Source organism: Podarcis liolepis (genome assembly GCF_965112155.1).
Source record: "Podarcis liolepis genome assembly, chromosome: 5".
Classification (NCBI taxonomy): domain Eukaryota; kingdom Metazoa; phylum Chordata; class Lepidosauria; order Squamata; family Lacertidae; genus Podarcis; species Podarcis liolepis.
Window position 1 is genome coordinate 52,776,428 of NC_139556.1, and position 26,553 is coordinate 52,802,980.

At 38.3% G+C, this 26,553-nt stretch overlaps 1 protein-coding gene across 3 annotated transcripts in view; it reads right to left on the reverse strand.

The window, feature by feature from the left end:
* The window catches only part of ATRNL1 (attractin like 1), a 494,510-nt gene that overhangs the window by 282,744 nt on the left and 185,213 nt on the right, over positions 1 to 26,553 (reverse strand). For all 3 annotated transcript variants that reach the window (XM_083504739.1, XM_083504740.1, XM_083504741.1), the window contains 4 exons: positions 26,397 to 26,449; positions 6,075 to 6,169; positions 3,655 to 3,733; positions 715 to 872 (listed from right to left, as the gene is read on the reverse strand). In XM_083504739.1, the coding sequence (XP_083360865.1) occupies positions 715 to 872; positions 3,655 to 3,733; positions 6,075 to 6,169; positions 26,397 to 26,449 (385 nt within the window). The remainder of the gene's footprint in view (positions 1 to 714; positions 873 to 3,654; positions 3,734 to 6,074; positions 6,170 to 26,396; positions 26,450 to 26,553) is intronic.

Below are 26,553 nucleotides of genomic sequence, written 5' to 3' on the forward strand. Positions count from 1 at the left end.
CGGAGAAGATGAGCCAGCGCTCAAGGAGGTGATTATGTAATTTGCTAGCAATTCATGTCCCTCCCGGCGTGACGCTGCGCGCTGACGTCACGGGGCTGTAATGGTGGTGTGCCTCGAGATTTTTTTCATGAAACAAGTGTGCCTTTGCCCAAAAAAGGTTGGGAAACACTGGTTTACACTGTCAGATGGCAAAAGAAGTATTAGAGAAGAGACACTGAAGCTAAATTTAAACATTGTGTTCATCTTAAATCAAATACTTCCAACTTTGTTTTATTGTTATGGAATACTTGGGTCCATGTACTAAATAATTATATATTTTCATAATCTTTGTATATATCCCAACATGTATAAATAGGTAGGTGAAAGGTAAGGAGTTTTGTATCACAGCAGCAGCCAGGAACAACATGACTAAGCAGTTGAGTTTAAGTTTCCATTCTGTAGAAGTATAAACTTTTTTCTTTCAGCAATCAGGTCTCATTAATTCACAAGGTTTTCAGAGAACTACTTGTTTTTTAAAATGATCAAAAAAATAAACCATGCATTAAAAAATATGAACCACACAGATTTAACACTAAAGGAAAAACCACAAGGCATTCACAATGACAGGGCCTTCCTCCATAGACAATACAGCCAGTTTTGCATTTCTGGTGGTCAGATCAGAGGAAAATGTTAATTTAATATAACAGAAGTATCATAGTTGTTATTTATACTAACCTGTATTTTGATTGGCCATGAAAAGTTGCTGACATATACATAGAAAGTGATGTTTGGGTTGCTCCGAAAGTTGAATTTTTCACAGGAAAAACTATCTCTGTATTCCTTTATATTAGCCCTTGAAACTACAGGAATCTCTTCTCCTGATATCGTTCCAGCTATGAGAGTACATAAAAATAATGAAAAGCAAGCCCATTAAAAAAAATAATTAGCTTGTAGTCCATTCCATCTCAAGGACACACATGGTGGGGCACAACAATAAAACTAACAGGTATCTAGATATCCATTACTATAACAAAACTGTAGACGGAAACAAATTTAAATTCCTCAAAGCTGCTTAATTCCACCCAGTCCAAGGAAGGAGAAACAGTTTCAGAAAATGCACATTCAGCCTTGGATGAATATTCAGGAGAAAAGAACACTGAATTGTGCTGGACAGAGTTCCTTTCTGCATACTTTGCTGCTTGAATCAAGCACACAGTTCATATGATCAAGACAGCACACTGGATTCATCTTTAAAATTATGATGGAATATTATGGGGAAAGATCTCTAAAGTATAACATCTCTATAAGTGACTTCTATACATTTTCAAAAATGGCATGAGGAATATAAAACAAACATTTATACATATATCCTTTATATACTAGCAAAGATTATGAATAGTTGTTCAGATATTATGAATGATTAATGAAACATATAATGGATTTGAAAGTTATATAAACTTTATCCCATTTCACCACACAACTAATACAGTTTCCTCAAGTAAGTTACACTAAAATTGAATAAGTTATTCAAGTGTGTAAAAAATGTATTTGTCTTGATTGTGAAATATGGCTTTAGTATCTCAACTATTCTTAGGACATCTCATATTCAACTAGATAAACCTATTCCATTTGTAAGACATGAGACTCTTCAGCAATTCTGTTTGATCTGTAAATTGCTGAGGTGGCAAAAAGAAACAAAAGACCCCCCCCCCAAGTAGGGGATTTCAAGCAACAATGAAGTAAAAGAAACTACACCTCAGAGAAAGTATTATTAATTGGGAAACACACATTTGATAGCAAACAAGAGACTGCCTCTGATATGCAGAGTACAGTGTGGGGTGGAGGCTGCAGGAAGAACAGCAGGGGGGCCATTTGTCATTTTGCTTCTGTAAGTATTCTCCAGACTCGTGGAGGGGAAAGTACTGGGGAGAAAGCAGCTGGAACAAAGGATTTCAGTGGGAAATGGGTGAATGAATATATTAAGCTCTCCTTCCCATGCTGCTTATCCCTTCAAGTGACCACCCACATACACTTTCATTGCTGGAAGTAATCATGAGAATGAAAATTCCATATTTACCATGCATCTAGTTCCACACTAAACAGAACTAAGATTCAACAATGTACACTTTTAAAATCTGGACAGGGAGTCCCACATTCTGCTTCACCAGTAAATGTTTGATTAGTAAATCATTCCTCAATTTACTTAACAAGTGTGTAGACGGATGGGAATATGTGCTGCAGCACAACTCCCAATGTCTCTGTGTGCACTGCAACCCCAAAACTGCACTTATTTAGTGCAAACGTCTGAAAGGGTCTTGTAAGCATATTTGCAAGCCTCCTTACAGTTAGGAACAATGCCTGATTATGAGGAGATTTCTTAAGTACATAAGGTAAAAGTAATTGAAAGCTGCTCTCGGACCTTCATGCTAAACATGCAAAAGTCAGGCTTGAGGGGGTATAACTAGTAACAGAGGTGGGACCAACAGTTGTGCCATAGCCTGCTGCAAATTTTCACCCTTGCATTTGCAGGATGAATACCTGAAGAGGATCTGTGTCACTGTATTTATTTTTTACATGTTTAAACACAGACACACACGAACAAACGGACTAACTGAAGGACAAGGATGCATAGCACAGGTCTCTTAGTGCTAGTTTTATGCAGTAATGAAACTTTGTCTCATTTTACTGAAAATCATAAAAAATTCTTTAGGGAACAGGTACAGTTTGACTGCCCATGGCACCATCCCTTGCCTCCCTATTAGCCCCCTGAACTATTAACATCAAGCTCTTCCTATTCAGCATTTTGTGGTAGTACACTTAGGTATGACACACAATCTGTAATGCTAGCACAGATCTCAGAAGAATAGGGAGTGCAGGTCTGCAAAATACAGAGATATACAGTGGATACACAATGTGGAGCTACACCTGGCTGCAATTCATCAGTGCGTGTACACCATATGTTCACAAATGCACATCTCCCTTTCAAATGTTGCAGTGTTCCACAGGTAAAACCATAATTGACACCTGGAGAAACAGATCTGTCACATAAAGTGTGAAGCGCCTCCTGTTCTTAACCATTCTGCATAATTAATTAAAAATGCAATCAATGGTGCTCTCCTTGGATATATTTTCAGAAAGTCAACAGAACCAATTCAAAGAAACTTTCTAAACAAAGCTTTTTATTAAAGCCAATGGAGAAATTGGGTTCAAAAGTTTGAAAAAAAAGATAAGCAGGTTCTTTTATCAGCACACACAGAAGGATTTTATTGTTTGATATCAACGTTAAGGTTAATAATTAAATTCCAGGCTTGAACACTGAAACAAAGAAATTAAAATCTCAGTCTCTGCAGTAGTTAAGAAAGTAATTTATCTTAATTAAAATCACTGCGTTCATAACACTGCCATTCTAAAAATTTAAAGAGCATACAAGGTTTTGCTACCCAAGTAATTTTAATTGAATAGGGAAGAAAGTTAACATGTTAATGAACCTTTATTCAGATTGCAAATTATCTGAGTTTTAAGTAATATCATTAATAGTGTCATAATGAGAATGGAAAAAGAATACATTTTATTAAGCTTTACTAATAAGAAACAAAAAGGCAATCATGTAAATATAGTTAGATGATAAGTACTTGAGGGAATATGGAAGTAGAAATACATTATGGGCTTTCTTACCTGTAGAGCCAATTGACCAAGTGATATTCAGGTTGAAGTTGTTTGATGCATTAATTGATATGTCCAAATTTTTGTTTGACTAAAAAAATTAAAAAGAAAATATGAAAATTACGTAAGACTATTGCTTAAACAAACAATGACCTTATTTCCACTACAGGTGTTCAAACATATGCCCTGGGCATGCTCCACTGACGTAGTTTTTCACATGCTACAAGGCCTTTGTCCTCTACAGCTGATGACAGTGAAGGCCTCCATGAACTTGCAAAACTGACATAGCTAATAACGGAAGCTCTTTTACTAGAGTCTAATGCACCATCGAATCTAATGCACACCTCAATTTTCGGAACCTTGAAACCAAAAAAAAGTATTTGCCGGTGAATGTAAATGTTCTATCAAATCTAATGTGCAAAAAAATTATTTGGCAAAAAAAATAGAGCATTAGATTTGAGCAAATACGGTAGTTTCTGGAGTGCAATCACTACTGATTTCAAGGGGCTTCCCATTGATTTGCTAATGGACAACTCCCCACAGCCACCAAAAAAGCTGTTCTTCTAGAGCAGGCTTCCTCAAACTCAGCCTTCCAGATGTTTTGAGACTACAATTCCGAGCATCCCTGACCAGTAGTCCTGCTAGCTAGGGATCATGGGAGTTGTAGGCCAAAAACATATGGAGGGCCGAGTTTGAGGAAGCCTGTTCTAGAGCAAGTAGGCTGCTTATCATCAATAACAGAAGAAAGGAGTAGTAGTACCGTCCCTGCCCTTGCTAGTGAAGCTGTAGGGTTCTAGGAAATGGCTGATTACATCAGGATATTAGCTAATAAACTCAGGAATGTTTAACTGAAAAGGAATATATCCAAGAGAATATAAGACTAACAATCTATCCATTTCACAGGACAATATAAAATCCAACTTGAAATTTTTATTTATAAGAAAGATTCAATTAAATTAACATAGACCCAAATGTTTTCCTATATTTTTTAGCTATAGTAAAGTCCAAATTAGTTGTTTTCTCAAGCAAGATTTCAGATTCACACTGTAGAAGAAGGTTGCAATCCTATACACACTTACCTGGGAGTAAGTCCAACTGAAGTCAATGAGCTTACTTCTAAGCAGATATGCATAGGATTGCACGGTAATTTGGTTAATTCTGAATTAAGGTGTGGAGCACCTCTTCAAATTGCATGCTCCTGAGAAATAAAAGCTCAGCCATCAATGTCAATAGCTCTACAAAAAGGAATCTAAATTGCTACTATATTTGTAAAGTATGTGATATTATTAGAAAAAATACTACGAACTGCAGCGTTCCCATCTCACAGCCACACAAGATATGTTTCAAGTTAATGTGTTGCTGATGTGTGTTTTCAGAGCAGAATTATTGCACTTCTCAGATCTGCTAAAGCATGAGGAATAATTTTACATTAACTCTGCATAGAGTTAGTGTCATTGCATAGTTAAAGGTTTTTAAATTTATCATGTAGTTATTAACAATATTTTTATACTGCCCATTAACAAACATTTATCTGCAGTATACAGAAAATAGTCAAAATAAGAATACAGCCTGAACATAAAAATGAATATCAGAATATAAGCAGGATAAAACCAACAACAGTGAAAACAGTAGTTTCCAAGGTCTAAAAAGCACAAAAACTTGTTTCTAAAACTGAAAAATCTGGGACATATAGTCTACACCAGCTCCCAAAAAGCCTAGAAGGACCTCTGAAAATGAACTTCAGGTCTTGAGATATATGGGTATATGGGTATCCTGGTTTTTAAAATAGCAACACTTTAGATACGGAATGAAAACACACACACACACACACACACACACACACACACACACACACACCTTATTTAACTTCTATAAACATCTTCACTATCCACTGCCTTGTCCAAGGAAAAATTAATATATTTTACACCTTACAGTACTATCCTAACCACGTCTACTAAGACATTAGTCCTACTGAATTCAATAGGGCTTACTCCCAAGAAGATGGGGCAAGGACTGCAGCCTTAACAAGGGATTAATTGCAGTGACAAGCAGCTATGCATCCGCATACAAGTGAGGAGGCACTGTGACATGCTCCACTGCAGAAAGACTGAAGCTAGCCAGCAACCAGTATGAGAGCATTAAGAAACATTTGGACATCTGTAGGAGTGAGACAACTTAATTTACATATGTGTGGAATGGAAATTGATTTGAGTCCTAATGGATGAAGATATATATCTCACTTCAAAATCTGAGTTCAGTTATTATTCAAAATCTGAAGAAACCACTTGTTTTCCCTGAAAGTTGTTTCTATCATCCCTTCTTACTACTTTTTAGTTCCTACAAAGAGATTTAGAAAAACATCAGATATAATGGATATCTTGTCTATGATCACTAAATAATCATATTAGAGGCAGTTACTTATATTAGCTCACCTGTTCAGGATTTGCAATGAAATTTATGGCAGTGTGATGGCGATCATCTTCTTGTAATAAGCTGAAGGTAAACTGATAGTCAATCAGTAAGCTGTCTGTGGACAAAACATTTAGAAATTAGCAGATGAGATTGTCTTATATTCAGATATATCTGAAGAAGTGTGAATGCACACAAAAGCTTATACCCAGAACAAACTTAGTTGTTTTCCAAGGTGCGACTGGACAATTTGTTTGTTTGTTTGTTTGTTTGTTTGTTTGTTTAGTCATGAATATTGTACATGGTTCTTCACTTGATTTTTGTGTGCATTTATAATGGAAATAATCCATTTTGACCAGAGACAGATGTTCCAACAGACTAACAAGTCCCTCGACTATAGCCCATGATTTTCATAATATGGCACTGAACCAGTCTGCTAATTTCCCCCTAAAAGTTTATCAGTTAAAAGAGTCCTTTCCAGTGGTATTTGTAATGTTGCTGGAGGTTTTTTTATGATGATGAGAGTGCGGGGGGGGGGGGGGTTGTTAAGTGGTCCACTGAGACCTGTCCCCCTGCAATTTTTAAGTGGTTCAAGAAACCACAAAATTTGAGCAGCACTTCTCAATTAATACTATATGATTGGGAGATCATGGAATTGACCTACAAATCTTTTCACCTTTCTGTGGTATTGCATTGGTCTGCTCAGTCCTTCTATCTCAAGCCACAGCATGGAAAGAAGGAGGTGGAGTGCAACAGTACTATGAGTCAGAGTAAATATTGCCAGACTCTTACCATGAATTCTATTTTAAAAATTTAAATATTCCTGTAAAGCTGTACTATGCAATACATCTGAGTCACACAGCACAAAAATCCATGAATTCTAATCATGGTCATATCTTTTCAAATATAGTTTTGCATTTCAACTGTTATTCTTGGATAACAGTCCTGGCAGGAGTCCTAATTTGCCTTTGACGTCATTATCCCCAAAACATGTTCTTGAACTTCTAGGACAGTGACAATTATCAGGAGAAAAAGACTTGCCACAAACCACTTGAGTAGCTATCATCCCATGTTGGCAAAATGTTCTTTAGAGCAAACTACTATAATTGTGAGAGGAAAGCAGTCATTCCCCCATTACCCATGCATAGGAAGTACCAATCCAAAGCAGCAGCAGAAATATCAAGATGATAACACAGAACCTATCCCACATAAAATGCTAGAGCACATGTTGTTTGTTGTTTAGTCGTTTAGTCGTGTCCGACTCTTCGTGACCCCATGGACCAGAGCACGCCAAGCACTCCTGTCTTCCACTGCCTCCCGCAGTTTGGTCAGACTCATGTTTGTAGCTTCGAGAACACTGTCCAACTATCTCATCCTCTGTCGTCCCCTTCTCCTTGTGCCCTCAATCTTTCCCAACATCAGGGTCTTTTCCAGGGAGTCTTCTCTTGTCATGAGGTGGCCAAAGTATTGGAGCCTCAGCTTCACGATCTGTCCTTCCAGTGAGCACTCAGGGCTAATTTCCTTAAGAATGGGTGCATCTGATCTTCTTGCAGTCCATGGGACTCTCAAGAGTCTCCTCCAGCACCATAATTCAAAAGCATCAATTCTTCGGCGATCTGCCTTCTTTACAGTCCAGCTCTCACTTCCATACATCACTACCAGGAAAACCATGGCTTTAACTATATGGACCTTTGTTGGCAAGGTGATGTCTCTGCTTTTTAAGACGCTGTCTAGGTTTGCCATCGCCTTTCTCCCAAGGAGAAGGCGTCTTTTAATTTTGTGTCTCCCCAACCACAATTCCACAGCTCACTAGTCAGGAGGCATACATGTAGAAACCCTTGGTAGTTTTCTCAACAGAAAGGTTAAAGTACCATCTGAATGCCAATGATTTTACAGAGAACACCCACAAATTACATTTCTATTGGTGCTTTAAACACACACCACTCTTCACCCCCTCATAACTAATATTATGCTGATCTTGAACATGGAATTGATCCCTCAATGAGCATATACTTCTGACTAAACTGCACTCCTGTCATGCCCCAATTCCACTTAACACTGGCTTAACATTATGCCATCAATGTCATTGCTACACCATTATACCATCAAAATACCTTTACTTCAATGCTGTAATTTGGAGATCCACCAGTATAAGAAATTTAGTAGCAATCCTAACTTCTTTCACCAGCATCAGTCAGGGTATGTGTCACCAGTATTAGCAAAATTGATGCCTTAATTTAAGAAGAATGGGTGCCATTTTCTTTGTTAGATTTCCTTCAGCTATATCCAATTACTAATGTCAGCCACAGGAGTGCTCCATTAATTTAACATAAATACCAAAGGAAAAGAGAGCAGCTCAGCTGGGAGTGAAATTTTAGATTTCCATACCCAGCCACAACATTTATGAGGTTATCTGCAGTTTTATCATTTTTGCTCCTAAGTTTCAGTATGGGATAGCTTCCCCAAGAGGTTATGTTTCAATGATATTCCATATTACAGGTGTCTGTGATGTTTTTAAAAATTAAGATGTGGTAAAATATTGAACCTGAACAAGCAGCATATCACATTGCTATTTTTTTAATGCAAAAGAAGCAAGATCCATGTAACAACACATGTTTACCTTGGTATATTAACAGAACGTTCAATTTATTACCAAAATTCTTCTGTTAGCAAACATGCCTGCACAAAGACTTTTAATTCTATCACAAACATTTAATCAAAGGTACAGATTATATATCCATAACCTTTGCATTCAAAACACAGACTATTCAAGAGCCTGCTTGAGTTTACATAAGACGGATTCGCAAAAACAAATTACTTTAATTAGGAAAGAAGTCTGTATTGATTGTGACCAAATTAAAGTGAGATGTTTAGCATTAGGAGAGCAGAAAGGCTGATGACTTTAAAGCAGCCAGACATTATGTTCCTATCACCTCAGTGGCACCCATGTTAAAACAGCTTAAGCAACAGTATCAGGGGTGCATCACTGGAGTAGGTAAAAGGGCCACAACACAGGGCAACTAATATAGGATTTGTTATCAGGAACCACTCAGTCTTTGTTAGTACAGTGGTACCTCTGGTTACGTACTTAATTCGTTCTGGAGGTCCGTTCTTAACCTGAAACTGTTCTTAACCTGAGGTACCACTTTAGCTAATGGGGCCTCCCGCTGCCACCACGCGATTTTTGTTCTCATCCTGAAGGAAAGTTCTTAACCTGAGGTACTATTTCTGGGTTAGTGGAGTCTGTAACCTGAATCGTATGTAACCTGAAGCATATGTAACCCAAGGTACCACTGTATGCACAAGTGAAATTGTGGATGAGCCCTGAGCCATATTACCTGTGGTCATGACAACAGAATTCCAGCAAAGAACAACATACAGCTAATTTTCTAGCATGGTTTGTGCCTTAATTTATTTGTTCCCCAAGTCGTCAACCTAATTACATAAAGGGAATAAAAAAGAAAGCACAGCCATAGCAACAGATAAAATATATCAGCACTTTATCCCAATTAATATAAAAGGGGTTCTTGTGAATAGAACAGCACATTACTGGTGGAATGACATCTTGACTCAGGGAGGGAGGGGAGAAAGGGAGGGGAAGTATCAATGGTTTTCTTGACAGGCGGATCTTAGGGTATTCAAGTGCTTGAAATGCAAACATTTCAGAGGTCCTCCCATATTTGAACAGCATGTGGTTTATACAATGTAATCATATGTAAACACAAAAAAATTCATAATGCCAATGTGCCAATGTGCATGGTGAAAAAAATTTAGATAAGACACTTCTCTTTTGGCTAGAGATCTGTAAGTATTATATTGTTCTGCAGCTTGAAATATATACCTAATGTAGTACTTGAGTCAAATTATCCAGATTCATCTTTACTTTCAAATCTTTTCGTTCTTATACATGTGTAATTCACAGTATGTTTTTCAATAGTAGTAATAAAAAAACAAAAAACAAAACCCCACAGTGTTAATTATAATGGATTTTCTTAGAGCTAGCTGTTAAATGTCTCACATTCAATACAGATTTCCTTCTTAAGTATGAGACAAAGTTTAATGAGGAGCAGAAGTTGAAGTATACATTGACTTTTATTGTATTAATATTTTAATTTCTGGTGATATTTTAAATAATTGCTAATTTACCAGGTATCAATTTTGAAATACTGTATAAAAAGTAAATATTTTTTTCTGAATTATTATGTGTATGTGTGCCCCTTATCTTCCTCTGATCACTCACTGTCATCCCACAATCAATCCCCTGACTCTGAGCCTTCTTCCCATGGGAGCTCCCCAGTTAGTGCCTCCCACCACCCCACTGCATCCAGCCAGTCTACAACACCATTTGCTAAGCATGTGTGTGTATGCATATTTTCTTGTCTATCACACCTTGTATAGTCAATGACATGACTTCAAACTCAGTATAAATATTGCACTAAGTCAGAGCAGAATTTTTTTTTACACCCACTATGGACTCATTAAGGTCTACAAAAGGTCAGGACCATTCTCAAGAAAGCAGTGCATATAAATAATTTGAACATTTTGCTACAGATAGAAGAGACATTAGTGGTTATTTCTCTGAAGAAAAGTTAACACAGACATAGAAGTACTTCAAAACTGGAACATTCATCTAGATAAGCAAGAGTTGTCCGAATCAGCTCCACATATCTGCAATGAGCACTGTAAAACTGTATCTCAAGAACTAAAGGAAAACCACTATTTAAGTAAGGAAATAAAAGTCTAAGAAAAACATGTAAGCAACCATTTAATTTCAGTAAAGCTGCTCAATTAAGGAGCAATTCACTTTCTAGTGAGTGTAAATGACTCTAGAGCAGGTTAACGGGTATTTTGTTTTCGTATCCTGTAGGGAATACGGACATTGTTCTAGTCAAATCCATATAAGATATGCCTTAACATTTGGCCTTTTAAAATGTTTGGCTGTAGCCCATAAATGCTCAGGAAAACAACATACTGAGGGAAAACCTAAACCTCCAGAGAGGCAATGTTAATGCAGTAAACTATCAATCCAACTACTGCCAACACACGAAAGTCACTTTTTCCATTCAACAAGTGGAATTTGGTATATATGGCTCTTCTAATCAACTACAATAGCCTGATTGGAGCAGTATACTTGATGTGGGAGGCATTCAACTAGCGCATTTTTTTAACCTCTTCAATGTCCTGCCTCTCAATCTGGATGAAGGACTCGGACTATATTTTCTGCCAAGAACTTTAATGCTCAAATCTGTATAGTACGGAAGCGAGGCAAGGATCAGTGACACAGCATATGCAAGGCATGACTACGCATGCTATGGTACTGATCCCACAAGTGACATGTCTCCTGGGCAACTATTCTAAAGAAGAGAGAAAGGAATGACTTCAGCATGGCAAGTAAGATGTTTCTTTAGAATGGGCAACCAAATGGGAACTCCTTTGGGTGAGCTGGGCTGAGCCTGAGCTGTCCATTTGCACCAGAGCTAGTACCTCCAAGTCCTGGGGAGTATGTTAGTTTATGCTTGCTTGCAAAGAAAAAGCATAAGGTATCAGTCAGAAGGAGCTGCCAGTGACTCAGCACAAATTAGAGTATAAGTAGCCCTGTATTTGTAACGCAGTTGGGGTGGGGTGGCTGGCAGGCAGGCACTGATCTATGCTGAATTTCTGCAGGGAGACTATTTGCTGAGAAGACCTATTTCTATGCTGTCTGCCTAGAACTAAAGGCAGTCCGAGGTAGGAACTGCATTGTACTTTTTACTGAACTACCTGTCGGCGCTAAGGAGACTCAGCTTCCATAAAGCATGATTAGTCTGCATACTATCAGTGGTTGGTGTGTGGGTAGGGGGTGGTGGCGGCATTTTGCTGGTGTCAGCAGCATTGCATTTAACTGAGACTGGGCGGGACAAGACAAAGCAAGGGCAAGGCAGTGGAACTCTCTGTTGGTAGCAGCTCTCCAGGTGCCACTCGCTCACTATTACCAAGCCAGAGCTCCTCTGATATAGCTGCCACCTCACTCCATCCCTGTTCCAAGAAGCAGCAGATCACCAGTGAGAGGACACCACTGCCTCCAGCCTCCACCTGCTTAGTGAGCCACTACAGCAGTTGCTTAAATTGCAAGTGACTGTTTTTCAAAAGTGTGGTTAGCAGTACTCAACTTTGCAAAGAACCGAGTACCCCACTGAATGAGCAATTTCAGCAGAAGGGTGCAGGTTGTTTAAATGGCACGTAAAGTCTTGATGCACAATATGGAGAGAAGGTCAACACATCCACACATTTAATAACTGTTTCGTGAAGAGCTTCCCTTTCCTTAACAAATTGCATTGTCATTAAAAATATTTATGCACAGTAACATACAGAATTAAGACTCAGAGCAGGGATAGGGAACCTGCGGCCCTCTCACATGCTCCTGGACGTCAACCTCCATCAGCCCTAAGGTCACAGAAGACAGGAGTGGTAATACAATTTTGAATTGTATAGATTGCATTCATCATCCAAAAGAAAGCTTCTAAAGGACCAGTATTACAAAATATATTTGTACTATTTTTGCTCACTTGTTTAATAAGAACAACATTGTAACATGTGTTTCATCCATTTTTAAAATTATTTTTAGGAGACTTTCTAGTTTTAAACAATGCACATCATTATCAAACTATTGTATATATATATTTCTTTTGCAAGCTGTACACTGTACAGATGTTGTCTTTTATTTTTGCTAAGAGTTATTTGAATACAAACTAGTCAGATCCATTTATGTTTCCAGAAGTGTGATTTTCATGATAGTGCTGTTAGCAACCATACAGAATATATCTGCGACAAAACATGCCAGAATTGTTTATTATAATACCGCTGCCAAAGCTATTTCAAATTGGCATAACTTATTTTTCTTAAGTGCTTAAGTCTATAACAGGCTGGGCTAAAAGTGAAGTTGTTTTGAACAACTGGTATAAACTATTTTAATGTCATCCATGGTATATAGGATTCTCATAGTTAGCCTGCTTGATTTTGTATCCAGATGTTATTGGACTCCAACTCCCATCATCCCTGCCCACTGACTACGCTATATAGGACTAAGAAGCTGCAGTCCCAGAGTCCACACCTGTTCCAATGGAGAAATAATCCCCATTCATCACACACAAACAATCCACACCCAATGATATGAGTAGGTTCCAAATGCTTCACCTCTGATTTAGTTGGGATCATCTTCATTCCAATGATTTCATCTATCTGACCCCCACTTTCAGACACTGATTTACAGCAGACACTGAAATATATAAAGCTGGTTATCAGAATACTGATAGTAACTCACTCGAAAAGCTATGGTGTTAACCAGCCGTTTCATATAGATATTCATCAGAGGAATTCATTCAAATGAATTCTATTTAAAACTATAATCTAAACTCTAAGAAGCCATAGTGTCATCTCCAATGATACCCTATTAAAATAAATTGAGAGCCAGCAAACCTAAACTTCAACTGGTAAATGGAGATAACAATACAGTGGTGCCTCGCAAGACGAACGCCTCGCAAAACGAAAAACTCGCAAGACGAAAGAGTTTTCCGTTTTTGAGTCGTTCTGCAAGACGAATTTCCCTATGGGCTTGCTTCGCAAGAAGAAAGCCCATAGGGAAATCTCCGGGGACATCTTTTAAAATGCTGGCGGTCGGGAGCAAAGACTTTCGCCCACCGCCAACAGTTCAACAGATGCAATTACACAGTTTAACCCCAAATACTCCAGTAGTTGCCACTACTCCCTCACTTCCCATTAATCTTTGCTTCTGCAACAATTTATCGACTTCCTTTTATAACCTAAGTTAATACTAACACCTGTTCTTTGCTTGCTCAAGTCTTAGCACTGAAAACAATGTCTTTATTGAAAGAACAGCCACAGTAGGAAGGGATTGAAACAGATGCATTAACGGAGAGGTCTAGGAAGCCTTCTTGGGGTCAGTCTAGGAAGGGAGATATGCTTTAGGGTTGTTTGAATCTTCAAGGAGGAGAGCATTTGTGTTTCTTGCCCCATTACTGCAGCTACCTAATAGTAAGAGAACTGTTGATTCATTGATGCCTTGTCACTTCTTGGGCAATGCAAAGAGATACAGTTTGTTTGAACGTCAGTGAGCCAAATCTTGGCTTATTTAACAAGTCATAGTCAAAAACAACCATGGCTTATTGTTATGTTCAAACCAGGACGATATCCGATATAATGCTTGCCGGATCAGCTAAGGATAGCACACCAGCAAGATTCCCAATCTGTACCTAGAACCATACACAATGTTCACAAAATCAGGGTCAAATACTTTTTACAACGGATATCTGCAACAGGAAAATATCTGGGGTAAAATAAAAGCTACTCTACCCACTCACTTCCATGCTGGGCTTGATGCTGGACAGAACTTGATACCTGTTTTTAACCTTTTTTACCTGTTACGAGTATTTGTACAATGTAGATGCAGTACATCACAGAGCATTGCCAAAGTTCATTGCCATATCTTTGGTGCACTTGTCCTGTCAACTATTACATTTTTCATATGGATTTCCTACTGAAGGGCCCTCTTATTGCTATTGCCCCACATCAGGCTCATAACTATTTCATCTTAACAAAGCATATTTTTTCTTCTTCCCCACAGTTCTTTGCATTAAAAAAATACCTTGTTTTATTTTACAATGGGGCAGTTGTACAAAAAATACTGCTGGACAAGCTTCCAGCAATTAATTTATTACAATACATCTGCCCTCTGTTCACAACAGACTAAAGTCTGTTTCTACCTTGCAGAAAAAAGGGAAGTAATTTTGAATTTTATGTTTTTAATATACACCACTCTGGGATCTATCTGCAGATGAAGGGCGATATATAAAACAAATTAATAATGACGACATCATCATCAACAACAACAGAGCCACGAGGAATAGCCTCGGTAGAAAATGATTTGTAGCTTCCCGTGATTGCTGAAGGTACACCTCTTTGCCCTGGCTTTTGACACAGATGTATATTCTTAGGATCCTCCTTATTTCTGTAATTGTAAGTTGTTTTAAATATTGTGTTTTAATGTTGTCAATCACCTGGGACCTTAGGATGAAGGACAGGTAATAAATTTAACAACAACAACAACCCTAATTTAGCTCTACTATTTTAAATTCCTTAAACAGTAATAGGTCTTGAATTATATTCATGTATGCAAAAGTGTGAAACAAAGCAACATGAACAGAGCATGAAAACTGGGTTTGAAAGAAATATGGTAGAAATGAATATTTATAGGAAAATTGCTTTGGCTTGTGGTGGGGAATGGAAGGACAAACTGATATTCAGAATGTGGGGAATTACACTGGGAAGATCTTGGAAATACATTAATATAAATTCTGAAGGGTACCTTGGAGGGAAATAAATCAGTAGTAGTCTTAGTAGTAGTAGTTGTTGTTTGTTAGAGTCAGTACAACAGGGATGTAGAAATGATAAATGGGTTTGGCTGTTGCTGAAGAATTTAAGAAGCATTCTTTGGGGTCAGATCAAAGTGCTTCATGTAAAGCCTTTGTGAGAGTTCAAACCGAATATTCACAAAATACCTGTCTCTGTTATGATCTCCCTTGCCTCAAGGCCCAAAAGCTGCAGTAGTATCTTTTCCCAGCAGGGAATGGGACTATGTATCAGAATCTCCAGTGAGAAACTGATACTATACACATCATTCCTGGCAAGATGACAGCCTAAGGACACCCCGAAGTAAAAAACTGCAAACTAGAAAAAACTGCAGAACAAAAATTTCTAAATAAGGCTATGGTTATTTTTGTCTAACACCATCATTATGTTATATCACATTTTGTGGATAAACCATCTGCTAAATCTATTATTTCCTACATATTATATTGCTACTCTAATTCAAGATGCAATTTGTTCCACTAGCCACCCTTAAATACTATGGAGATTTTTAGACAGCTTTTATTCCTAGATTACCAAATATTGAAAGTACAATGACAGTTTGTGGTGATCATCACTACTACATTTAACAGTAATAAAAATAGCCTCAATCTGCAAAGTCAATTAGTGTCAGATATAATTGCTGAAACTCATTACTCCAAGTCAAGCATGACAGCTTTACAATTACAGTAGGTATTTAGTTTAAACAAATGGTGTCCCAAAAGAAAACTAGCAATAAAAAGCCAGTAGCAGAAAATCAAATTGCTAGGCCGTATCTTACACTTCACCGAAATTATTTGTGGTAGGGTTTTTTTGCCTTTGAAACCTGCCATTTTTTTTAGATCTTGATTGGAAATTTCAACTTCATTGATTATAATCAATTCCTGCTAATGCATACTCACATTATTTTAGAATATAAACTAATGTCCACAAAACATTCTGAATATAACAAGCTATTTAAGTATAGTAAGGCTGCCACCTAGTGCTGGATAACACTTTCTACTATTCTTTACTAACTAATGTTTAAAGTAAAAAATTAAATACTTTTTTACATTAAAAAATGTGGCATTAAATACACATGATTACTTAGAAATTATATGTGTGAAAATGTATATTTGAAAGGAGCAGAATGCATTCTCTTAAGTATAAGAAGTATCTTTGTACAACAAGGTTTACTCATTTTAATACCTTTCACAGTGGAGGAAAACGAATTTAATTACTATATAGATATATACATACAAATAATCTAGTAACATAATTAGGAGTGTTGTTCTCCACAGCTTGGTTTGGGGGTGCCCATGAATATTTCCACACTTGAATCAGAGTTCTCATTTGTTAATCCCAATCACTCTCCTCCACTGCCCTTTCATACAGGCAGTTACTGAAGTCACTATGTGATACCTGGCACATACAGCACATCCAGCTAGTCAAGCTGAGCAGTTACTGAGTGCAAGAATTCAGGCATCAAGACAAGCCTTTTATAAACATTTTTATCCATCCCAGATGGGCAGAGTCAGGGGCAGTTCGTCAGTCCAGACCACATCAGGATATTGAGGGTTATCTGGGCTATATGATCACAGCTATTCCTGAGAAATATTTAAATTTCTTCAAGGCCTATAAAAATATATGAAAGAATAGGAGGGGGTTTAATGGTATATATAAAGGGGTCACAATCTGAACTGAATGCAGGTCGGCGTTTGAACAAGGACTATATCTTCAAATCTAAAATGTCAGTTCCTGTGATAAAGCATCGTTCTTTGTAGCTCAACAGCTCTCACATTCAGGGAAGGCAAGAAATATATCTGAAGAGAATGTTATCGATGCTGCTTGGAAATTGCCATCTGTTCATTTGGTTATATGTTCCATAGAATATAGAGAAAGTGTTCAGCCTCTACACGAGTCAAGTTCACAAAATATTAGCCCATCTTTTCTGTTTCCCAAACACTAGTGGTCCAGTTTTTACTTGGCTCACTAAACAATTGTTAACTCAAACATCTTTTTTTCTGAGAAATATAATTATCAGTGATGTTGTGCTCTCACCATTTAGCTTAAATATGATTTGTTAAAACCACAATGGTGGCACCAGAGCCAACCAATTTTGCCTATCAGTTAAAAACCATCTGTTTCTACAACTTATTCACTCATACCCAGGAGCAGAGATTCTGAAACCACATGCATTGCAGATGCTGATATATGAAGTACTAATCCAAAAATTTGGATGCTTCTTTTATGATCTAGGATCCATCAACATCTATAATTTTGGCAGTTACTAAAACAAAAGAGGAATAAATACACTGTGACAAAATACTGCATTTGCAGCCTGTCTTGGCTCATAAAACTATCATTTGCATCCAGTCAGAATTCACACATATGTGCCAAATCAATTTGTTCACTAGTCACTAAATATAATCTTGGCCTAAATCAAAATGGCTTGGGATATGTAATATGAATGTATAAAACATTTTATGTATACAAATACCAGATATTTAGTGTGCACATATAGAGATCAAAGAGTAAACCAAAACATCCATTTGTACCATCTGTATTTTCTTACTACACGTTTATTTCGACCTTGCTTTATATAAAGTTGTTTAGCCCAATGAGTGCCTAGAATACAATCCTAACTCCCATTAGTTTAATTTAAACATCAATGGTGAAAAAAACATGTATTCCAAATCATTATCACATCACTTATTTTTGTATTTTGTTTTTAATATTGGCAAACAATTAATTTCAGTAGACTAGAGTATATAAAAACCAGCGGAAAACAAATGTCTACTTACTGTGATAAAAAGGGTCAATTAAATTTTCAGTTAAACACTATCAGAGTCATGATATGAATGATTTAAGCAAGCAAGATGCATTGAAACCAACTGCTTTTTATATGCCGACCACTGCTTTACATTTCAGGTGCCCAGTTGAGGAATGAGAAATCATAATATTCTTAATAGTATTCTTGGTATCATGAAACGTGACACACTTGGTGGGGTAGATGGACTATTATGAGAGCTACACAAGTTTATCCTTCAAACATCTTCCAAAACTGATTTTTAAACAGTAGCTTAAGTTTTCATAGCTTGTCATTTTCCTTTATTAACTGTGAAATCATGGCATAATAATGACATCATTTGGTAAAAGCTCCCATAATTCTATATACTAATTGCAGATTCTTTCTGGAAGTTTCAGTTCTTATGCAACCAAAACAGCACCATCCATGCACATGAGTGTGGGATCAGTAGGCTTGGGGGAATCTCAAGGTTTGCAGAAGTAAACACTTTATGAAAACCACTCTAGAAGAGGATCCAGAAAACAGCCTAATGAGGAGTAATTATGCTCAGTAGTCATAGAAGGGTCTGAGGTGGGAGGAAAACCCAGAAAACTGGCAGCAGTGAAACAAAGTCTTCTGGCTGATTAGATGGAATTCTGAATAGAAGTACTTCACACTGTAACATTTTGTTGCAGTAATATATTAGTGATGATTACCATCGCAGTAAGTGCCACATTTTTAACATGTGGGGGGAAATGTGCCGGTACTGCATACCCTTCATTACTCCCAGAAGAAAAGTATTGATTACATCAATATCTGCTACTTATACATGGCAGGCTAATTGAAAATCTCTGTATCGATATCAGAACAGGCATTACAGTGTTTGTCAAAGTCATTTAAAGTTGTGAACTATACATTCCAATGAAATATCAAAGTCTTTGATCTAAGAGGTGCTCCTTGAAGGAATTTGGTTTAGCAAAGGATACTTTCAGAATCAAGTAGTAGTACCAAGGTAATGTTTCACTAATGACACCTCCAAAATTTATTAAAATGCTAGTTAAGATATCTCTTTAAAATAAATAATGTATTCAATAACTATTTCAAATTTAGATTTAGAAGCAAAGATGTGTGTGTGTGAAATACACATTTTCCATTTTATATACATATTTTGCATAGCAATATTAATATTTTACTGGGTGTGTGTGATAAGCAATCTTAAATATGACAGTGAATAAGACCTTTGCCAATTGTCAAGAATTCTCCAAGCCATCTCACTGAATAAGGAAGTTTCAATTATTCAGCTTAAATAGCGAGGTAGAAAAGGCAAGCAAAATGTGAGGGAGATAGTGAAAGATACAGGAAACTGAATGCAGATTTCCAAAAAAAATAGCAAGGAGAGACAAGAGGGCCTTCTTAAACGAGCAATGCAAAGAAATAGAGGAGAAAAACAGAATGGGAAAAATCAGAGATCTTTTCAAGAAAATTGGAGATATGAAAGGAACATTTCATACAAAGATTACCATAATAAAGGACAAAAGTGGAAAGGACCTAACAGAAGCAGAAGACATCAAGAAGAGGTGGCAAGAATACACAGAGGAATTATACCAGAAAGATATGGAGGTCTTGTACACCCCAGGTAGTGTGGTTGCTGATCTTAAGCCAGACATCCTGCAGAGTGAAGTCAAATGAGCCATGGAGAGCACTGCTAATAACAAGGCCAGTGGAAGTGATGGTAATCCAGCTGAACTATTTAAAATTTTAAAAGATGATGTTGTTAAGGTGCTACACTCAATATGCCAGCAAGTTTGGAAAACTCAGCAGTGGCCAGAGGATTGGAGAAGATCAGTCTACATCCCAATCCCAAAGAAAGGCAGTGCCAAAGAATGCTCCAACTACCACACAATTGCGCTCATTTCACACGCTAGGAAGGTTATACTTAAAATCCTACAAGGCAGGCTCAAGCAGTATGTGGACCGAGAACTCCCAGAAGTGCAAGCTGGATTTCGAAGGGGCAGAGGAACCAGAGACCAAATTGCAAACATGCGCTGGATTATGGAGAATGCTAGAGAGTTCCAGAAAAAATCTACTTCTGCTTCATTGACTACGCAAAAGCATTTGACTGTGTCGACCACAGCAAACTATGGCAAGTTCTTAAAGAAATGGGAGTGCCTGATCACCTCATCTGTCTCCTGAGAAATCTCTATGTGGGACAAGAAGCAACAGTTAGAATTGGATATGGAATAACTGATTGGTTCAAAATTGGGAAAGGAGTATGACAAGGTTGCATATTGTTTCCCTGCTTATTTAACTTATATGCAGAATTCATCATGTGAAAGGCTGTACTAGATGAATCCCAAGCCAGAATTAAGATTGCCGGAAGAAATATCAACAACTTCAGATATGCTGATGATACAACCTTGATGGTAGAAAGTGAGGAGGAATTAAAGAACCTTTTAATGAGGGTGAAAGAGGAGAGCGCAAAATATGGTCTGAAGCGCAACATCAAAAAAAACCAAGATCTGGCCACTGGACCCATCACCTCCTGGCAAATAGAAGGGGAAGAAATGGAGGAAGTGAGAGATTTTACTTTCTTGGGTTCCATGATCACTGCAGATGGTGACAGCAGTCACAAAATTAAAAGACGCCTGCTTCTTGGGAGGAAAGCAATGACATCTTAAAAAGCAGAGACATCACCTTGCCAACAAAGGTCCGTATAGTTAAAGCAATGGTTTTCCCAGTAGTGATGTATGGAAGTGAGAGCTGGACCATAAAGAAGGCTGATCGCCGAAGAATTGATGCTTTTGAATTCTGGTGCTAGAAGAAACCATGGACTGCAAGAAGATCAAACCTATCCATTCTTAAGGAAATCAACCCTGAGTGCTCACTGGAAGGACAGATCCTGAAGCTGAGGCTCCAATACTTTGGCCACCTCATGAGAAGAGAAGACTCCCTGGAAAAGACCCTGGTGTTGGGGAAAATTGAGGGCACAAGAAGAAGGGGACGACAGAGGACGAAATGGGTGGACTGTGTTCTTGAAGCTAGCAACATGAGTTTGACGAAACTGCAGGAGGCAGTGGAAGACAGGAGTGTCTGGCGTGCTCTGGTCCATGGGGTCACGAAGAATCGGACACGACTAAACGACTAAACAACAACAACAATTACTTACAGTTTTCTTCAATGCTGAATAATTTACTGCTTCTAATGTCTGCAGTGTCTAACGTTTTCACATAATAATTACTTATCCACCTATTCTATCTACACATTTGTGCATGTACAGATTTCTCTCTCTCCCTTTCATGTGTCATTAGGAGCAATCCAATCTCTTTACTTAGAAAAAAAGACACTCAAGATCTTGTGAGATCGGTACAATAGAAAACTCCCCCAGTTGTATAGCTTTGCCATGGTATCAGTATTTACTAAATCCAAACAAACAAAAAATATTCCACAAACCATGAGTATTATGTGAAGTTGTTAGAACAGTTGAGAATCAACTCTCAATAAATGCATTCCTATCCTTTCTTCCTTTAAATTATATACCGTATTTTTCGCTCCATAGGGCGCACCTTGTTTTTAGAGGAGGGAAATACGGAAAAAAATATTCTGAATCAAATGTTGCACTAAACTATTTAAAGGAGCAAAGCGGGCGGCTCCTGTCCGCTTTGCTGCTTTAAACTGAGCCTCAGAGGAGGGTAGGAAGGGGAACCATGGCTTATCTAAGTCCAGTTAATAATGCTGAGCCTGACTTATGTCCATCGAGATTAGCCTGGCCGTCTCAGTGGAAATCTGGGGAGGCTGGGGTGGACTTTCAGTGGTCAAAGTGTGGTTGTGTCTTCCTGCCCGGCATCTATTTCCTGCCCTCTTTCCCTCCTGCACCCCCGCACCCTGCTTCGAGGGAAGGAAGTGGAGCCATGGATCCTCTGCTCGCAACTGCAGTGGATTCCCTCCACTTTGAAGCAGGAAAGTAGGAGAGGAGCTGCTTACACGAGTGTAAGCTGCTCCCCTTCCACATTGCCGCTTCAAAGGGAGCCCAGGAGGAGGGAATCTGCTGCAGCCTCTAGCAGCGGAGGATCCATGGTCCCCTTCCTTCCCTCCTCCGTGGTTGCTTTGAAGGAGGAAAGTGGGAGAGGAGCTGCTTACACGAGTGTAAGCTGCTTCCCCTCCCATATTGCCGCTTCAAAGGGAGCCCAGGAGGAGGGAATCTGCTGCAGCCTCTAGCAGCGGAGGATCCATGGTCCCCTTCCTTCCCTCCTCCGTAGTTGCTTTGAAGGAGGAAAGTGGGAGAGGAGCTGCTTGTAGGAAGGTAAGCTGCTCCCCTCCCACATTGCCGCTTCAAAGGGAGCCCGGGAGGAGGGAATCCGCTGCAGCGGATGGGAATCCCCCCACCTCCCGCAGAAGCCGCACGCTCTTTAAAGGGGCTGCGCAGCTTCTCCTGGCTTTTCTGGGAGGTGGGGGGATTCCCCCACCTCGTAGAAAAGCCTGCAGGAGCCGCACAGCCTTTAAAGAGGGCGCCGCTCTTGGGGGCTTTTCCCCCAGGAGGGAGAAGGGACTGATGGGCCAGTCAGTCCCTTCTCCCTCCTGAAGAAAAGCCCGCAAGAGTGCACAAAGCTTGTGTGCTGCTCTTGAGGGCTTTTCCCGCCTGCCTCCCCTCTGCATTCACTCCATAGGACGCACACACATTTTCCCTTGCTTTTTAGGAGGGAAAAAGTGCGTCCTATGGTGCGAAAAATACGGTAAGCACCTCAAACTGCACCCATTCCTATGAGGATTTGTAACCTGAATAATCTGGTACCTGTGCAAAACACCACAAAATAAACTCCTACTTTATTTTATCATTGATCTGCTTTATTTTCTATAAAATTTATAACCCACATTTTGAAGAAGTTCCTCCAAAAGAAAAGCTTCTGCATGAAACTGTTGTCCTAGAAGCTACTGAGGTATTTGGCAAAAGTTAACCAAAATTGCTGCACATGATGTATACCACAAATTTCTATTGCTTTCTAAAACTGCTTTCTGCATTCAAGCAGGATGTACCTAAGATTTCACTTGAGTGTTCACGCCTAAACACCTGATTGGTATTTGTAATTTAAATTAGAAGATTATTTAAGGGATGAGGATGTTTTTGTTTTTTCAAGGACCAACAGTTACTCATCAGTAAATCAAAATTCTGTTTTCATGAGTTTAAGACAGAACTGTAGCATGTGATCAGCATAAATCTTTGTGACATAGCAAAATATAATTTAAAGGAAACATTGAGTGACTTTTTTGAGAAAGGGTTGTTTCAATGTCTGGACAGTTCAGCTGAAGGAAACAGATGGAGGGGGACACAGTGTCTCCAACAGCATGCTATTATTGCTTTGTGCAGTTATAAATTTTTGCAAATATCTGGATCCAGTCATGGCTAGTCAGTGATGCTGGCAAGGATGGATCATTGGTTCGACTTGTTCTGATTGCTTTTCCAGAAAGTACAGAACATTTGGCTGTACAAAGAAGCAATCCACGTGAATGTGAATAGGCAGAGACCATCCAATGGAATGCAATTGACCTCCATGAAATTCATTGTAAAACTGCGGTTTTAAAACCTTTCACCAAAGCTCTGTTTCTTTCAACTTTTTAAAATCAATGTGAAAGTGAAAGGTGATTAAATTTAGGAATTTTACTAATCACATTTTAAAGCTGTCTGCATTTGCAGTCATCACCATTACTTGTGGCTGCAAAGAAATACTTCCTTTTGTTTCTCTAGAATATCTCACAAGAAGTTTTAGAAATGTATGGAATGTTTGATTAAATTAAAATGGGTGCAGACAGGGGGTAAAACCTTCTCCCTTAACACAAAAACCCTCATATGAATGCTTTTAAGGTTTCATTTGATTTCAGAGGGTTTATAATACATGTTACTATTTCCCATTTTGTGTTAAATTGCAACATGAGTCACATGGGTGTGGGTGGTATCTTACTTCCAGCATGATGCTACTATAATTTCAATGAGCAGGATAACATCATGTTCACTTTGCATTAAAGTGGATGTTAATAGCATACTTTTCTTGATGCTAAGGAACTTTTATTGACTGCCATGCACCATGGAACTTACACCAATATCTACATGGATTAGGCACCAATTTTTAATTCCCTGCACCACCCATCAGAGCCATTGATCAGTAAAAGAGTTGAGGCAATTCAAGATGAGTTAATAACACCAGAGACTAAAATCCCCCTGGTCCTAGAAACCAGCTGATTCTAGAGAGTCATTTCTGAATCACGGCATATTATATAGAAAGGTATCCTGCATTTCCTCACTCTGGGCAACTGGTGGTTGACAAACTAGACTCCTCGGTGGCTTCAGTTGGTCAGCGTGCTCAACCCCTGTTCTAGGTACTTGCTCTGGCTCCAGCAATTGCCGCCTGAACTGTGGGTTTCTGTGCTCACTGAATGTACTGCAAAGACACATTAATGACCTCAGTACTAATCCAGTAAGATCAAAGGAGCGTGTCCTTTTATTTCTATAGGACGGGGACTGCATCTCTACAAATGTGAATAGCTTCCCACAAAGTCTAGCATTAGGGAGCAACATGGAACAATTGGATAGAATATGTTTCCTCATGTAATAAAAATTGTGTGCACACGCATATATGACCATATGCACTTGATAAACTTCATTATAATTATATATAAATTCATGGTTCCTCTTTTTTAAATGCTCCACTGCAGAAATTCTGGACCATTAAGTGAAAATTCTGGACCATTAAATTATCTGTGAATTGAAAAGTCACTCTTGATATAGAAACAAAGAAACCAATTAGCCTGTCATCCTTAGGCACTTTAAAGAAGAGCGAAGAGCCCCCATTAAATCAATTAGGTCCATCCTAAGGGTTCCACCATTAAGGTATCCCCCGCCCCCCAGTGAAACTCAACATGCCTTTTCTTGCTGCCAGAGAACTAACACCAAGAGAACAAAGGATCTGGTTAATGAAGCACCAAGAGGGCATATAAACTAATGCAAGAATTCGGAATTTATTCACACTACTCGGTTAAGGTTAACAACTGGCATACGGTATCAGTGCAACACTACCAAATCTTTACATTATTTAAAAACCTGATAGAAGACAAATGGCTCTGGTTATTTAGAGGTGAAAGGCTATCTGGATATGGCACAATTTTTCTCGGGCAAAGAAGATTTATGAAACAGAGCTACTAGAAAACAATAATGAATAAGACAGTCCTTGTAGGTGTCCAGAACCCACAGTTCTGTTGGTGTCACATCTTGTTCATCACTTAAATTTGTCTACATTTATTTTTAGAGGGCAAAATAAATCTGCAGAAAACCAGAATATCTACAGAAAGGAAACAAATTCTGTAGCTATCAGTGTTTAGACCTTATTGACATTCTCTAAACTATTTAACGCTGCTTAATTTGCATACTTTACACAATATCTGGCTGATGCCTTGGTTTTCTTTTTAAAACTTTGTGCAAGTTTTGAATTTTATCTAACAAGCTTAAATAAAATTAACAAAAGCTACATACGTCTGGCACTATTGTCATTTAATATAGCAAGATACAGAACATCTAGAAATTTAAAGCTATCTCTTACTACCTTTATAAACTCCAGGTCAGAATTAACCTCATTGATAGATGTGAGCCAGGTATTATTTCCCACTTTTATTCTATTTACACTGAGAACTATACTATTTACACTGAGAACTACCGGTATACTAATTTCACACACAGGGCAATCACAATAGCAAATACGGGCTTATCCATACTTACCTTTTGCCTTGCTCTTTCCAGGCACAGGTCCACACTTAAAAGCTCTACATTTGAGTGTGTGTGGTTTTTTGTTTTGTTTTTGCCCCAGAGCTTTCCCTGTGAAAATCTATTCTTCTCTTGCCCTTCCCCAGGAATTTAGAATAGTGTACATGAGACTATCCCTCAAAATCATCTTGCAGTATGATTAGGCTGAAGGAAACTCACTTGTCCAAGCCTCAGCTATACCAGAGACAGAATTAAACCCAGGTCTACTTAATTTCCAGATCCATTACTCCACGGTGCTGTTGACTAATATATTACTAGATGAAATACACATCACAAATGAAATGATAACTAATGGACCTCAGTCAGGAGTTAACATGCATATTATTTAATGTGCAACATCAAAGGGCAATTAATTATACTAATACTTACAGTAGCATGTTCCCCTGAGTGGATTACCAAGGTATCTGTTTTCAGAGTCACAACTGTAGAAGAGAAAAGAAATAATCTGAGCATTATCAAATAACATAGCTAATTAAACATTTTTTGTATGAATGTAATATTTTGGCAATTAAACTTACATAAGAAT